General features: G+C 38.1%; 1 protein-coding gene and 1 pseudogene across 1 annotated transcript; both read left to right on the top strand.

Moving 5' to 3' along the window:
• The first annotated feature begins 1,752 nt into the window (after positions 1 to 1,752).
• Positions 1,753 to 2,597, top strand: LOC148917782 (trans-resveratrol di-O-methyltransferase pseudogene; annotated as a pseudogene).
• Positions 2,598 to 14,924: 12,327 nt separating this feature from the next.
• LOC148917781 (trans-resveratrol di-O-methyltransferase-like) lies at positions 14,925 to 16,826 on the top strand. Its single transcript, XM_089051384.1, has 2 exons — positions 14,925 to 15,844; positions 16,389 to 16,826. Exons 1-2 carry the CDS (start codon positions 14,972 to 14,974, stop codon positions 16,695 to 16,697), a joined length of 1,182 nt encoding a protein of 393 aa, XP_088907510.1. The 5' UTR covers positions 14,925 to 14,971; the 3' UTR covers positions 16,698 to 16,826.
• Positions 16,827 to 17,148: the final 322 nt, after the last annotated feature.

Below are 17,148 nucleotides of genomic sequence, written 5' to 3'. Positions count from 1 at the left end.
ATTGATTAAGGGTTAATGATGCAAAGAACTTATATTGTCAAACTTGAGATAAGCATGTGGTAGATGTGTTAATGTATAGCTCCGATTATTAATTCCATGCTCACAAATCATTCATCCGGTATAGTTAAGAGTGGATTTATGCCTACGATGGGGTGGGCTCCAGCCTAGGGACGATTTCTAAATATTAAATATGATTTAAATTTTATAAGTTTAATCCTACTCCAATAAATATTAGTCTACTGCACTAAATAAATATAATAAACTAATAATAGCCCAATCTAAGTAAAGTAAATAATAGTTAGTTCTCTATTTAAAATAAGCTCACTCCTGAAGCATATAGGAAATAATAAACATCAATCCAAACCTATATGAAATTGATTAGAAGCAGAAGTCACACTTAGTTTCTATACCAACTAGCTATTCTAATGGTACTGATATTGGACTACACCCACAGAAAGTAAACATCAAAAGATTTATTCTAGCCACTCAAAACACCATATTTGGACCTTGAGAGCCTAGAGGAAATAGCTCTCCTCCTCTAAAAAATTGTACCAACCTATCTTCAATGGGTTCTTCAATCTTGGTAAGTTTTTCTCTTTTTATTTTTATTTTCATATATATTCAATTTCCAATTTTAATTGTTGTTAAGTTTTTATTTATATTTTGCACTTCTTTGTGTTATATTTACTTGTCATCTGACTTTGTTTGATTTATAAAATTTTATTTACATTTTTGTTTAAAGAGAAAAAAAGCTTATAATATATCTCCTCTAAAAAAAAAATATTTAGCCTACCCCAATAAAAATTCCTGGATCCACCATTGAATATAGCGCTTTCCTAGTTGTGCAAGAGAAATTTCAAATATCTTTCATAAATATCGCATGTTGAAGTTGTGCTGGGAGTAATAAGAGAGCACCACACACTGATTGATTTAGTCTGTTTGGCATGTGGGAGTAACAAGATCCCACATGCCTCATATGCCAGTTGTGCATGTTTTTAGCGTGTTTGGCATGCACTAGCTACTTGCATTCATTTATATGACAGTGATACGATGACGTGTTTAATTCTGAATATATATTTTAAGAACCACTTTGTACCAAAAAAACGATTACATGATTGTGCAGTCTTGTCTGAATTTTATAATTCCTACGCTTTATACTATATGTTTGCATGACTTTCTTTTCTGGACGAAACATCTTTTGGCTCTGCCCTTGTGAATGCTTCGTGAGTGGACTGCGGAGGGCCTGTCTTCAAGCCTCTATCAGCAGCTGCCATCTGTGTTTTTCTATTATTCATTATCATTTGTTTGTTTTTATATTTAAAGTTCTTCGTGCTTCCAAATTTGAGAAAGAAGATGGATAGAGGAGAGAATATAATTATTATTGAAGGAAGAAAACATATTATATATAGCATCCTTCTACACATGCATATATAGCATGTATAGCAACTTCCTTCTACACTGCATATATAGCATATTAGCATATACGTACGGCCCCTTCTAGTATTATTTACTTAAATAATTGGGATGTGGATTGTGTCGGGTCGGCAACGACTATATAAGACTTAAAATAAGAGCCATCGGTGTTTTTGAGCTACACATATAAACATACACACTTAGATAAATGAGTTTGAATAATGATAAAGTTAGTGCTACTAGCCATGACTCATGTGTGGAATCATATCTTCCAGTTCATAAACTCCATGTCATTAAAGTGTGCAGTTCAATTAGGCATCCCAGATGTGATTCACAACCATGGCCAACCCATCCCTTCCCAATCTCATTTCCGGCCTCAATGTCCACCCTTCGAAGGCTCATTTCATCGCACGCCTCACCCTTGCCTTTGCAGAATTTTCCAAACTTGTCCTTGTTTTGCTTGGCTTTCAATTCGAGTTGGTATTTAAGGAATTTTTATGGAGTTTAATAATACAACTCAAAACGAAAAGACAATCTTGTTGAAGAATGTAAAGTAACACATTGGAAACTTAGACAAAATGTATAAGATATGCCCTTTTATATAAACCCCACACCAGCTTAGACTATGTTGGTGCTTAATTTGGGGGTAATATCGATGTTTCTAGTGGTCCGCGAGTCCGTCCCTCGATGAAATCTTAACAAACCTTACTATTCATAAATGAATTAGTAACAATGACATGTCAATCGGTGCATGTACAAAGTATATTAAGCAGGTACCATACACTAATTCTATGGACTGATGAGGTTGTGAGTATAAATTCAAGTCTTACTTTAAAGTAATTAACCATTAATTAATGCATGGCATCAATGATCAGTGGATTCTGCATGATTGGAGTGATGAGGAAAGCGTGAAGATATTAAAGAACAGTAGAGAGGCAATTCTGAGCAAAAATGAAGGAGGAAAGGTTATCATCCTGGACATAAATGTGTCTGCAGATGATAAGGAGATGGATAAGAAATCAATTGAAACTCAGCTCATGTGGGATATGTTGATGATGGTCGACGTCAGTGGCAAAGAGCGTAGTGAAGCAGAGTGGGAAAAGCTCTTTCTGACTGCTGGATTCTCTCACTATAAGATTACACATACATTGGGCCTCAGGTCTCTTATTGAAGTTTACCCCTGAAAAAAAGCATCACTCTTTTAATTGTATGTTAAGTTCTTTCGAATTTCATGAAATAAGCCCTAAATCTATTTTGTCTCTCCTTGGCCCACGACATTGGCCACGTCGTTCGGACCCATTACCCGATGCAATGGAAGTCTTGGAAGGTCATGCCTGACGAGATCAAGATGCAAGTTCGCGGCCAGTTGTCGGTATGTCTCCTATCTTTTAATTATTTTTCTTTCAAACTTTATATATTTCTATTACTTAATGTATGTAATGAATTTATTGCAGACGAACTACCACTTAGAGGACCTCAACAAGGAGACCTTGGCGTACGTCAACAGACTCTTCGATGAGAGGTACAAGCAGTGGAAGAGCGACTTGCACCACCATTTTCAGGCGTTTGATGATCTGCAAGTCGCTCTTCAGGGAGGGTTGATGGACTCGTCCCGAATTTCCGGAACCCGAGACGAACCTGCGGAGACCACGGCATCACACCCACGCCGGTTCACTCCTTAAATGTCCTCGTTTACAAAGAGGATTAAAGGGTACGAGACTTTCTGCTGAAATTTCGCAGAGTCTCCCAGAATTTGAACATTTCCCCAAAATTTCCACATGCACAAAACGCATTTTATAACCCAACCGGCAGACGCATAATATAATCTCATGCAATTACATAAATGGCCTCCGGCCTTCAAATGATTCTAGCAGAACTATCCAATAATAATTTTAAAATAACTTAATGCATCAAATATGCATATAATAACTTCAAAATCTATTTATGCACACCTTCACTCACTCGGTCCACAGGACGAACCTCAATTCAACCAAGTTTCGGGATCAATAACGAGGTCCAAACCAATCTCAGTAAGACCACCTAAGTGGGGTCTAATCTGTGGCTGCACCTAGTAACTTCAGGCTGCCTACGTACCCTACTAAGGGATCAAGCCACACGTAGCTCTTTCGTATCTATCCTGGCTCCTAAAATCAAATAAACCATTACCGCCACACAAATACATACAATCTAGGATTTATCCATCACAACTCACCAAACACAATCACAACATAATCCCCTCATACGACGGGACGCACCCGGCCTCGTGTAGAGTGCATCAACTTCACGCCGCTAATCAAAAGGCGCGTGCGACCTCTGCTGGGCCTGCTACATTCTCACCAGCCCTCACACAATCATATCTCCTCATACGTCGGGCGCACCCGGCCACGTGTAGGGTGCAACAACTGCCGCTAATCAAAGGCGCGTGCGACCTCCTGGGCACAGCTACATTCTCATCCCCTCACACAATCATATCTCCCCTCATATATCGGGACGCACCCGCCACGTATAGGTCATCAACACGCCGGCTAATCCAAAGGCGCGTGCGACCTCACCTGGGCCTGCACATTCTCACCAGCCCTCACACAATCATATAATCCCCTCATCTGACAGGCGCACCCGGCCTCGTATGGGAGTCTCAACACGCCGCCTAATCCAAAGGCGTGTGCGACCTCACCTGGGCCCGGCTACATTCTCACCAGCCCTCACACAATCATATCTCCTCATATGCCGGGATGCACCCGGCCACATATGGGGTCTATCAACACCGGCTAATCCAAAGACGCGCGATTGGACGATTACTAAACCTTACCCTAGGGTTGGCATTTCGAGTATCCGGGACTCCGTTTACAATCCGTCAAATCCTATCGATCTGGTAATACCTAGATCAACATATTATAACTTCAGGACCATCCAACGGTCTGAACCTAGCAAACCCGGAAAATACGCGATATGCGATATCCGTTCGAACTCTAACGGTATCCAAAATGAAATCCGAGCATACCTACGCGCTCGTGACATCGAGAGGATCACGGTGGGACAAAAATGCCCCTCGGCGACGGTGCCTGCGCCCGCCACACGCGCCCGGCAGGTGGGTGTCGCGATATCGCATCGCCGGAAAACTTCCAAATCGTGGGCCAAGACTCCTACCCTAGGTATTACACCTAATTTGGAGTCACTTTTGTTCTTGGGCATACCCCAAAACTGACCGGAAGTGGCGGTGTGATCTCAAAACCGGCCGAATTTCAATTCCTAGATCGAGCTACTTAGCCTCAAAACTTATGAAATCCTACCCAACCATCAGCTAGAGCTCGGAAAATAGGTGAGAAACCATACCTCACTTGCGGAATCGGTGGCGGACGACGGAGAACGGCGTATCGAGGCAAACGGGCTGTTTTCTTGATTTTCGCGAAATCCCGGCGGTGGCGGCGAGACCCGGCTGGGGTAGGAAGAGGACGGCGGTCCGGTCATTTAGTACGGCCCGTCGACTTTGGTGGTGGACGAGGCGCGGCCAAAAGCGTGGCGGTTTGTTCCAACCGTCGTGAAAACCGGAGAGAGGGAGAGCGGGAGAGAGAGAGAGAGAGAGAGAGAGAGAGAGAGAGAGAGAGAGAGACGGGGGCAATTTTGTCTTTTAACCAAAAATCCAGTTTTCAAATATTTACGATTATGCCACTGAGCTTCATTTAATCATATCTCTCTTGTTACAACTCCGATTCGAGCCCACTACATGTCTACGGACTCATCTCACCGTGCTCTACGCAACGATACAACCAGAATTTCCAAATTCCTTCCGGATAAGAAAATGACTAAAATACCCTTATCTCACGGGTAATTTCTCAATTCCACTTAAATAAATTAAAATATGGGATAAATTTGGGGTCGGGGTGTTACAAGGGTTGCCCAAAGGAGCTTGAGGGGCGGGAGGATAGTTGGGAGTGGCTCTGCGCTCATTTTCAGGCGCCCGATTATGTGGTATTTTTTTAATAGTATTTGTTTAATTATTACATATTTCTTATTAATGTTTATTTTATTTTTTATATCTCATTATTATTTAATTTATTTATATTTCAACTATTACGTTTTATTTTTTGTATAACAGAATAAAGCCCAAGTGAATAAGGGCAATAGGAAGAAGAAGACTCTTCTCCACCATTCCGGCTCCAGGCCCTTCTCATATAGGATGGATGCACGCGTCGGGTAAGAATAATATAATTTATATTTAATTTTTAATACGTCATTATTATTAATTTATTTTGTTCATACTAATATTTTCCTTCTCTTGTTCAATTATAAATTGAAATTCCCAGAGATCGACGTCTTTGGTGACGTTTATGTTCGACACTGGGAATGAGTTGGCCGAGTCCCTTCATGTAAGTATTATTTAATTTTAATTCTTATATTACGCTTTTAATTTATATGCATTTTGAATTTATATTTTATGTAATGTTAAGCAGACGGCGATGGTGGAGAGGAGCCAGTTGGTTCTTCAAGTCCGCCTCCCAACTTCCTCCCGAGACTCCGATCAGTCTGTGGATCCTCCGCATGATCTTGGATTTCAGATTTTGACGCAGACGTTGGATCGGACTCTCGGGAGGAGGCGGGAGCGTATTGTAGGGGGATGGGGAATGCCCGGAGGGAACCTCGACGCGGTCATTGTGGCGAGCAAGCGGTCGGTGGACTGCTTTGACATCGCGGGTTGCCGAGCTTGAGGTCGGATGTCGGTGATTCTCGCAGATCCCTCGCACGATCCGGCATTCCAATCCGAATTTTGGTGCATCGACCTCCGAGCCCATCCACCCCGAGCATCGGCACACCATGGCCCTGCGAGACGCCCATACCTCCGAGCCGCATGTGGCGGATGACCAAGTAGATTTTGGAACATTATTTGATTAGTTTTTTATTTTTATAATTACTTTTACAATATTTCTCTTGTATACATTTCTTTTATTTTATATAATAAATGTTTTCTTTGCGATTAATCTTTTTATTGTAATTTCATTTTAATTATATAAAAAACCAAATTTATTTTTTTACAAAATTAAAAATCAAATAATAATAATTTTTTTAATAATATATATTACTTTTGCGCGACGAAACGTAAATCGTCGCGCAAAATCATTTAAATAAACCCGTTGACAAATATATTTTAATCATGCGCGTGAAGAATTTCGTTGCAAAATATATCTTGTGATAAATTGTTTAAATCGCGCAAAATTTGTATCTTGTGACGAATTTTTGTCGTGCAAAGACTATGTGTGCGATTTAATATTATTTAAATCGCGCAAAGTTCATGTATCTCACGACGGAAGACTCCGTCGCGCATTTGTTTTTGCGACGACCAGTTTTCGTCGCGCAAATATTAATGTGCGGCGGACATTAGGGACGCTCCGAAATATTTTTTTAATGAAGTTGTAATATCGCACTGTTTTTAGTCGCCTCGCAAATCCTTTATTCACGAACTTTGCGCGACGGACTGTGCGCGACGAAACTTCGTCGCGCATAATTATGTGCGACTAAAATCATTTTTGCTCGTCGCGCAAAGCCTAAAATGTAGTAGTGCTAATAGTGTTTCTTAATGATGTGGAAGAAGTATTAAGTTCAAAACTCATCACCTCATTAGTAAAGTTTAAAAAAATAATAATTTGATGCCCCAGAAAGAAAAAGGATCCAAATGTATGATGGACCAATAAGACATGCTAATTCCATGCTAATTCCAATCAATTTTTGGGAGTTATTAATTTAAAAAATAAATAGTTAACAACAATTGAAGCGTGATTTCCTACGAATTTTCAAGCCATGAAAAGGACCATAGTCCACGTTTTGGCATTTGAGAAAACAAAAGCCTTGTGCAAGTTGTTAATAGAATAAACAATGGGTAACAAACAACAAACATCTACAAGCAAAAACACATGTTTCCAAGAAAACCAATTGTTTATGCCATATCCGACTATGCAATCAATGAACGGAACATGGAACAAGGGACCCACAAACCTGATGATCTATTACGTCCCACAAAGTACCATCGGCAAGCGGCAAGCCTTCGGCAACCCAACATGTTGATCACAGCTAAAGACTGAGCTTAAGAGTAATTTCTCACAAAGACACGTGGTGTAATAACCCAAACCTAAAATTAATATTTAATTATTCATTTATTGGAAGAAAAGACTAAAATGCCCTTAGAATTTTTATTAGGTCAAAAGTTGACTTTTTGACCAAGAAGGAATTTGAAAATTTCAGTTATACCGTTGCATAGAGCGCAGCGAGATAAATTCGTAGACACGTAGTGGACCCAAATCCGAGTTGTATTGAAGGAGATCCAGTCAAAATAAATTCAAGGGCAAAATAGTAAATTTGGAAGGTCAGTTTTTTAAAACTTCATCTTCTCTCTCTCTCTCTCTCGGTGGCACCAGGCCCCAGATTTTCCCTCCGGTGGTTTAAGAGCCACCGCGGCCACCACAGCCACGGCGGGCATGGGACCGGACTCAAACGGACCGGGCAGCTTCCCCCTTCCCCTTCGGTCAAACCCCACCGTCGAAACCGCCAGAGCCGCGGAATTAGCCTCAAATAGCCATTTTTAGCAGAACTTTCGAGCTTCCGTTCTCCCTCCTCCGGATACCAAATCAGTCGAGTAAGGTATAGATTTCTAGCTATTTTTCATGCTTTAGCTGATGGTTGAGTAGGATTTGAGGAATTTCTAGCGTGAGAGGGTTAATTTCAAACCTAGGGTTCGGCCGGTTTTGAGATCACGGTTTCGGCCACTTCCGGCCACTTTTTGGGGTAGGTCCAAGAACAAAAGTGGTTCCAAATTGGGTGTTTTATCTAGGATAGGAGTCTTGAGCCGAGATGTTGAGATTTTTCGGCGAAGTGTTATCGCTTCGGGCAACCACGCGCCAGCGCGTGTGGCGGCGCGTGGGCACTGTAGCAGTGAGGCATTGTGTCCCAATGTGATCCTCTTGTTGTCACGAGCTCGTAGGAATTCGTGGATATCAATTCGGATAACGTTTGAACCCCGAACAGATCTCGCCTAATGGATGATTCCGGGTTCAGCAGGTTTGAATCGTTGGATCGTAATCATGTTCCAGTATGTTGATCTAGGTAATTTCAGGATCGTATAACATTTAACGGATTGTAAAACGGAGTCTCGGATACTCCAAAAATGTCAGCCTTAGAGTGAGGTTTATCTGGAAAACAAACGATTCATGTGTCAGAACAGAGGAAAGAACTACGTGTGGCTTGATCCCTCGAAGGCGTTGGCAGACTACGATTCCCAAGCGCAGCCACGAGTTAGGGCATCAGGTTGTATTATTGTTTATCGAGTATTTTGGTCATTTACGACACACGTTTACTAGGTGTCGCTTTTAAGCAGTTTTGACCGGATTCCAAAGTGAAATTGGGTCAGTCGTTTCACGTGGTGCCTCCTCAGCCAATCCTCGCAATCCCACATCGAAATATCACTCAAGATGCACAGCCGTCAAAGTCTATAGATGTTAGAGCTACTTTCCCAAATTCTTGAACTCTTAGAGTGACTGGCTTTTATGGTCACCCTGATCATACCTAGCGTCATCATTCATGGGAACTTATGCAGAATTAAGTAGGGTGGATTATGGTCCTTGACTTTGCTGTTGAGATTTTAATGAGATTATGGAGTATCACGAAAAGAGTGGGGATCGCATTCAATGCAATGCTCTAATGGAGGATTTTAAAAATGCTATTTTCGATTGTCACTTAATTCAATTTGAGTTCACAGGGTATAAGTTTATGTGGAATAACAACAGGAAGGATGCAGCTAATGTGCAGGCTATTGGCGAGATCCTAATTCTATTAGGAGATTTATTTTCTATTCTATTAGGATTTTATTTATTTCTCTTTTGTACAAATCTTGTGTAATTAGGAGAATGAAAATATATCAAAAAATATTCTACCCCATATTGTTTAACTTGGCATCAGAGCCTACTTTCTGGTGACCTCTGTGTTGTGCCCACATTCTAGCCCTATATTTTTCTCTACCTATGCAGTGTGTGCCCTCTTGGGTTTGTGTATTGTGTTGTAGTGTGCGTTCCTCTATTGTGTTTGTGCCATTCCTGTTTTCATGCATCTGTCGTATTTGTGTTTCTGCTTGTTTTGCGATGTGTACTCTGCCGTGTTCATGCCTCTACTGTGTTCATGTCTGTCTTTGTGTATCTGTCTTATTTGTGCCTCTGCTGTGTTTTGTTGTGTACTCTGCCATGATCTGTTGAGTTTTTGCTACAATGATGGCTGATAACTCCATTGTTGCTGTTGTTGTTGCTGTTTCTACAAATTTGTGTGTTTCTAACTCTATTCCGAGTACTGGCTCCAATACTTGGATAATTGACAGTGGTGCCTCTAATCATATGACTTATGATGCTAAATTTTTTGATAAGTTGCCTAGTAACACCCGTGACCCATACATAACTAGTGTTAATGGCTTGCCTTCTCCAATTACTGGCAATGGCACAATCTCTCTCACTCCTACTCTGTCCTTGTCTTGTATTTACTAGTTCCCACTATCTATTGTAATTTGTTATCTGTTGGTCGATTACTTCATACACTTAATGCTTCTACTACTTTTTATCATATTCATTACTCTTTTCAGGATCTCAAGACTCACAAGACTATTGGGCATATTAAACGAATAATGGGGTTATATTATTTGACATTGCCGTCTGCACTAGTTCGTGATCTTGTCATAAATACTGTTCAAAGTTGCAATATCAAAGACAAACAACAAATGTGGTTATGGCATCGTCAATTGTGACACCCATCATTTGGCTACCTTAAGCGTACGTTTCCGTCTTTATTTCGCTCTTGTGATGAGTCCAGTTTGAAGTGTGAGACATGTATTTTGGCCAAAACCCATCACATTGTGTTTCCTTTGATTGACAGTAAAGTTGGAAAGCCTTTTAATTTAATGCATTCTGATGTGTGGGGTCCAACTCGCATTACTTCAAACGGATTTCATTGGTTTGTCACATTTATTGATGATTGTACCTGATTCACTTGGGTTTTCTTGTTGAAAAATAAACATGATGTTGCTTCCATCAGCAAGCTTTCTAGGACTTGAAGCAGATTAAAGCTCTGCTAAATTTAGACTTTGTTATCGATTTCTAGCTGAAACTTATTAGTTGAAGGTGCTGACGCTCAATCCAAAGCATAAACACATTCAATCCAATTCAAAGGCAGCAATCTAAGCAGAAATCAAAGTCCAACGTTCTCGTTGTCTTTTTGGACTTGACATTTCTCTTTTAAGTTTTGTAATAGGCAATTCTGCTTAAACAACTTTTACTCTCTTCTTATTTATTCTGAACAGAATTACCAATTTTGTATTGTGAATAAGTTGTGAAGTCCTCACTAGTCTGAGGCAAGAAAAAGAACTTACTTGGAAGATATTCCTCACCTAAATTCACAATTGCTTGTTTAGAATCAGTAATTTGGGGCTCAGGTTAATTATTTTTAGAAGTCTGCTAAGGTTTTAACCGCTAGCAAAGTGGCATGCTCATACAAAAAAGTTGATTTGTTAATCACAAATGGTTTTTAAGTTAATAGGAAACTTTATCCCGTAATCACATGATTAAATCAAAACCGGGTGAACACTTTCCAACATATTGCTGTTTAATTTCCATGCTAGCTTTTGTAATTATTATTATATGTAATGTATACTTGATTTGAAACCATCATCTATTTCGTCATTCTCTTCTCCAGTTCTGCCTGCCTTCCCCCATCCCATCCCATCAATCAAATCTCTAGTCAAGAAAAAGCAACCCCATCATTCATGTCCTATGCATGATGGGCCCTACCTTACAATTATCATACTTAACTTCTTCTTCTTTTTCTTTTTCTTTTTGGATTTCAAATTATGATAAAACACAGATGACAACTGCTGATAGAGATTTGAACATAGGCCCTCCGCAAAGTCCACTCACGTAGCATCTGTAGAAGGGATTAGATGAGATTGCTTGGCCCTTCTTTTGGTCCCCGCAATTAACGTTGGAGTCTTTTAATTATGATCACTGCTGATAGAGATTTGAACATAGGCCCTCCGCAGTCCACTCACGTAGCATTGAAGGGATTAGATGAGATTATGGGCCCTTCTTTTGGTCCCCTGCAATTAACGTTGGAGTCTTTTAATTATGATCTTCCATATCAATTATTAGTGGTACAACATCGACCCGTAAGAATATTACTGTTAAATACAGTGATGCATGCAAGCAATATTAGATTTGGCATGAAACAGTACAGTCACATATGTACTTAGAATTTAGAGGCATTCAGATTATAGTTACTACATACACAATTAATGACGGACCTATTAAGGCGCAATGAGGTGCAACTGCATCTCCCATCCCGAGAAAAGACATTGTAGGTGCTGTATATTGCACATTTGCTTAGCCTAGAAGATGCAATCTAGGTGTTCCAACGAAAAGCCCATTTCGTGGGCATTAACCTATTTCTATCTAGGGACTGCATATAAAAAGACAAAAGGCTTTAACAAGGGCTTTTAAATCTAGGGCTTTTAATAACAAGGCTCACTTTTTCTTCTACAACAATTGTAGTTTATTTGTAGGGACATTTTGGAAAAAGCAAAAGGAGAGAGAAAAATTTTAAAAAAGCAAAAATGGAAAAAAATGCCCTTATTTATTTTTAGATTTCCTAAGGAATCCAATACATTTGCATGTCTTTGATTTGAAAGTTGAGTGGTTTTTTTGTCTTTTTTGAAAAAGCTTTGGCTTTTTCTAAAAGTGAAATTTTTTTTATGTCTAAAACCTAAAAAACCTTTATTTGTAATGCTATTCTTTTTCTCTGACTTATGAATGATATTGGTATTGTCTAAATTATAAGGATATTTGATTGTCAATTTTTATATATAAAGCTTTTAGGCTTTCAAAATTGCACCTCCCTTAAGAAATTCATGGGTCTGCTAGTGTACACAATAAGAATAATATGTAAAGAAATCAACTTAGGTATATTTAAAAATCATGCACATAAGCCAAAATAAACTTGTATATATGGTCAGAATTAAGAAACTTTTTGACACAAACTATAACCCACTTGATTAGCTGTTAGATGAAACCATTTTGAATGATAGTTATGTTAAAAATGTTTAGTATTTGTCCCATATCGAAAATTTAAGGGACCTTACATGGGTTTATAAAGAGTTAGGCTACTTCGTTTATTGTCAATTAATTTTGGAGTAGAAACTCAAACTTTAGCCTACCCCACTGCCTGTCCTTCATCCAACAAACTGTTTTGAGTATTTCTCCACTATCTCTGTCTATTAAGCCAACAAACTGTTAACTATTAGCTTTGGATCAATTTTAAGAATTCTTTTGGTTTCACAATTTCTAGAAATTTCTATAATTTGATGCTTCGTAAACCTTCTTGGTGTGGTTGCATGGAGTTTGGTTCTTTTTTGGCTGCAACGGGAGTTGGGTGTTTTGCTTACTTTGATCAAAAAGTGATGATATATATATTTAAAATGAATGAAAAGGGTTAGAAGAGAACTTAGATTAATATCTCTGAATATTTGAGGTTCTTCGTGCTTCCAAATTTGAAAAGAAGATGGATAGAGGAGAGAACCGAGAAAGAGAAGAGTTTTTCTTCTCTGGGTAAGGAGAGAATATAATTATTATTGAAGGAGAAAAACATATTATACATAATATTACGTGCCTATTTGGTATTGCTTATTTGGGGTGATAAGTGATTTTTAAAAAAATTTGGGAAACCCAACCAGTTTGGTAAACTATGAGAAAATCACTTATTATTAAAAATTGTTGTGAGAGAAAGCTATAAAAGAAAGTAGCTAATAAGGTGCTTTCAATTTCTGATTATGCAGGAATCAATTTCAAAGAGGTGATGAGTTTAATGATTCTGCTGCAATCATTTTTTAATTAGGGAATCCGTACCAACAACATTTTTAACAAAAAATTTACCAAACGCAAACTGCTTTCTCACAATTGATTTCTCTCACAAAGAATCTGACAAAGAATTATTTTCACAGCACAGCAATGCCAAACTAGCCCTACATATACATAATATTAGATGAAACTTCACTTTGTCAATTTCTCCCTCCCACTTCAAAGTTCAATCTACAGTAACCTTCTGCACATGCATATCATATTAGCATATATATATATATATATATATATACGTACGGCCCTTCTAGTATTATTTACTTAAGACTTTGTATCACAAATGGGCCTTAAGGTTTGTCAAATTATCACCTTTGGTCCTTTATAGTTTTATCTGACAATATTGGTCCCTTACGTTACACATCATACATCAATTTGGCCCGGCCGTCACGCTCCGTCAAAATTTTCAGTTAGATTGCTGACGTGGATGTCATGTGGATTAAACAATATTTTAAATATTTTGAATTTTATCACAAATGGTATTTGAGGTTTGTGAAATTATCACCTTTGGACCTTTATATTTTTTTTTATGACATTTTGGTCCTTATGTTACACCCCACACATCAATTTGATTCCGCCGTGAGATTTTGTTAAATTTTTTTTGTTAAATTGTTGACATGACACATATGTGGTGCATACATAGCGAATGAGAAAATGTCAAGTGGATCTAAATGAAGAAATGTTTTATAAAAAAAATAGTTTAACATTTTATATTTTTTTTAAAAGAGAAAATAATTTCAAAACATACATTTTTTTATTCAAATCCACTTGGCATGTTATTAATGGACATGTAAGCTCCACATACATGTGGCATCAAATCCGTTAGATTTTGTTGAAAAACCCTAAACCCTTTAGAAAATAGTTTAACATTTAAAATATTTATTAAAAAAAAAATTAAAAAGTGAAAATTTTCAAAACCTAATTTTTTTATAGATATTCAAATTATTTATAAAGATTATTGGACATGTAGGCTCCACATACATGTCGCGTCAAATCTGTTAGGTTCTGTTGAATTTTTATCAATTTAACATAAATTTCAACAGAACCTAACGGATTTGACGTGACATGTATATGGAGCCTACATGTCCAATAATAACATGCCTAGTGGATTTGAATAAAAAAAACAAATTATATTTTGAAAATTTTCTCTTTTTTTTAATTAAATTTTTTCTAAAAGATTTTAATGTTAAACTATTTAAAAAAAATATAAAGGACCAATAATGTTAGGAAAAAAAACGTAAAGGACCAAAGGTGCTAATTTTGCAAACCTTAGGGACCATTTGTGATAAAACCCAAAATGTTTAAAATATTTTTTAATCCATGTGGCGTCCCCGTCAGCAATCTAACGGAAAATTTTGATGGAACTTGACGGCATGACCAAATTAATGTGTGAGGTGTAACATAAGGGACGAATAATGTCCGAAAAAAAAACATAAAAAGGACCAAAGGTGATAATTTGGCAAACCTTAGGGACCATTTGTGATTAAAAAAAAAAAAAACCCTTTACTAAAATAATTGGGATGTGGATTGTGTCGTTGGCAACGACTATATAAGCAGATCACCAGTATAAAAGACTTAAAATAAGAGCCAACGGTGTTCTTTGGCTACACATATAAACATACACACTTAGATAAATGAGTTTGAGTAATGATAAAGTGAGTGCTACTAGCCATGAGCTTCTTCAAGCTCAAGCTCATGTGTGGAATCATATCTTCCAGTTCATAAACTCCATGTCATTAAAGTGTGCAGTTCAATTAGGCATCCCAGATGTGATTCACAACCATGGCCAACCCATATCCCTTTCCAATCTCATTTCCGGCCTCAATGTCCACCCTTCGAAAGCTCATTTCATCGCACGCCTCATGCGAATCCTCGTCCACTCCAATTTCTTTGCACAAGACCAGCAAGTTCAGCTACCACTTATTCCAAACAATAATAACAACAATGAGAATATTGTTCATCAGGATCTTGATGATGAAGAGGAGGAAAAAGCTGTTGTGGTGTATAGCCTAACACCAGCTTCCAGGCTTCTCCTCAAGGAAGGTCCATTAAGCACCACACAATTTTTACTTATGATTCTTGATCCAGTAATGACAGATCCATTTCATCTAATGGGAACTTGGTGCCAGATGAACAATCATGGAAATCATGATCATCCAGCTTCCCCATTTGAGATGGCACATGGAAGGCCTTTATGGGGTTTGGCTGCTCAGCAACCAAAGTTTGGTAGCTTGTTTAATGAAGCAATGGAGGCTGACTGTCAGCTGATAGCAAGGGCAGTAGTTGAAGAGTGTGGAGGAGTTTTTGGGGGTTTGAATTCCTTGGTTGATGTTGGAGGTGGCACAGGAACCATGGCCAAGGCCATTGCCAAGGCCTTCTCCAACATTAATTGCACTGTCTTTGACCAACCACATGTTGTTGCAAACTTGCAAGGGACTCACAATTTGGATTTTGTTGGAGGAGACATGTTTGAGAAGATACCCCCAGCAAATGCAATTTTCCTCAAGGTAATAATAAAACTCAATTATTTCTCTCATTTTTATTATTCCTTAATTTCCTAATTAATTATTACCTTGTTGTTAGTAAACACATCTCACCCTTGCCTTTGGAGAATTTTCTAAACTTGTCCTTGTTTTGCTTGGCTTTCAACTCGAGTTGTGTATTTAAGGAATTTTTAGGGAGTTTAATAATAAAACTCAAAACGAAAAGACAATCTTGTTGAAGAATGTAAAGTAACACATTGGAAACTTGGACAAAACGGATAACATATGCCCTTTTATATAAACCCACACCAGCTTGGACTACGTTGGTGGTTAATTTGGGGGTAATATCGATGTTTCTAGTGGTCTGCGGATCCGTCCCTCTAAAATCTTAACAAACCTTACTATTCATAAATGAATTAGTAACGATGACAAGTCAATCGGTGCATGTACAAAGTATATTAAGCAGGTACCATACACTAATTCTATGGACTGATGTGGTTGTGAGTATAAATTCAAGTCTTACTTTAAAGTGATTAACCATTAATTAATGCATGGCATCAATGATCAGTGGATTCTGCATGATTGGAGTGATGAGGAAAGCGTGAAGATATTACAGAAGAGTAGAGAAGCAATTCTGAGCAAAAATGAAGGAGGAAAGGTTATCATCCTGGACATAAATGTGTCTGCAGATGATAAGGAGATGGATAAGAAATCAATTGAAACTCAGCTCATGTGGGATATGTTGATGATGGTCGACGTCAGTGGCAAAGAGCGTAGTGAAGCAGAGTGGGAAAAGCTCTTTCTGACTGCTGGATTCTCTCACTATAAGATTACACATACATTGGGCCTCAGGTCTCTTATTGAAGTTTACCCCTGAAAAAAAGCATCACTCTTTTAATTGTATGTTAAGTGCTTGCGAATTTCGTGAAATAAGCCCTAAATCCATTTTACCTCTTTTGGTGTGTATATGCATATATTCTAAGTTTGGATGTTTCCTTCTTTGTAATCTTTAAAGTTTATAATTTAGTTCTTAAGAAATAAAAATGGTACGATGCCCTGAAAAGAAAAAGGAGAAGCCCAAATGTATGATGGACCAATAAGACATACGGCCATGAATGAGAAACAGATTTCATGCTAATTCCAATCAATTTTTGGGAGTTAATTTAAAAAATAAATAGTTAACAACAATTGAAGCGTGGTTTCCTATGAATTTTTAAGCCATGAAAAGGACCATAGTCCACGTTTAGCACTTGAGAAAACAAAAGCAGCCTTGTTCAAGTTGTTAATGTTGGAATTTTAAAAAAGGTTTTAAAAATTTAACAGTTTTT

The sequence above is a fragment of the Prunus mume genome, linkage group LG4, assembly GCF_029339155.1.
Source record: "Prunus mume cultivar Tortuosa linkage group LG4, ASM2933915v1, whole genome shotgun sequence".
In the NCBI taxonomy this organism is placed as follows: Eukaryota; Viridiplantae; Streptophyta; class Magnoliopsida; order Rosales; family Rosaceae; genus Prunus; species Prunus mume.
The sequence above is the reverse complement of the archived record's forward strand: the minus strand, read 5'-3'. Positions and strand labels throughout refer to the sequence as shown.

Bases quoted from the DNA above. Each gene is read 5' to 3' on its own strand.
- LOC148917781 (XM_089051384.1), top strand. From the start codon at position 14,972: ATGAGTTTGAGTAATGATAAAGTGAGTGCTACTAGCCATGAGCTTCTT. The intron at 15,845-16,388 runs GTAATAATAAAA...ATCAATGATCAG, and splicing joins CAAATGCAATTTTCCTCAAG to TGGATTCTGCATGATTGGAG.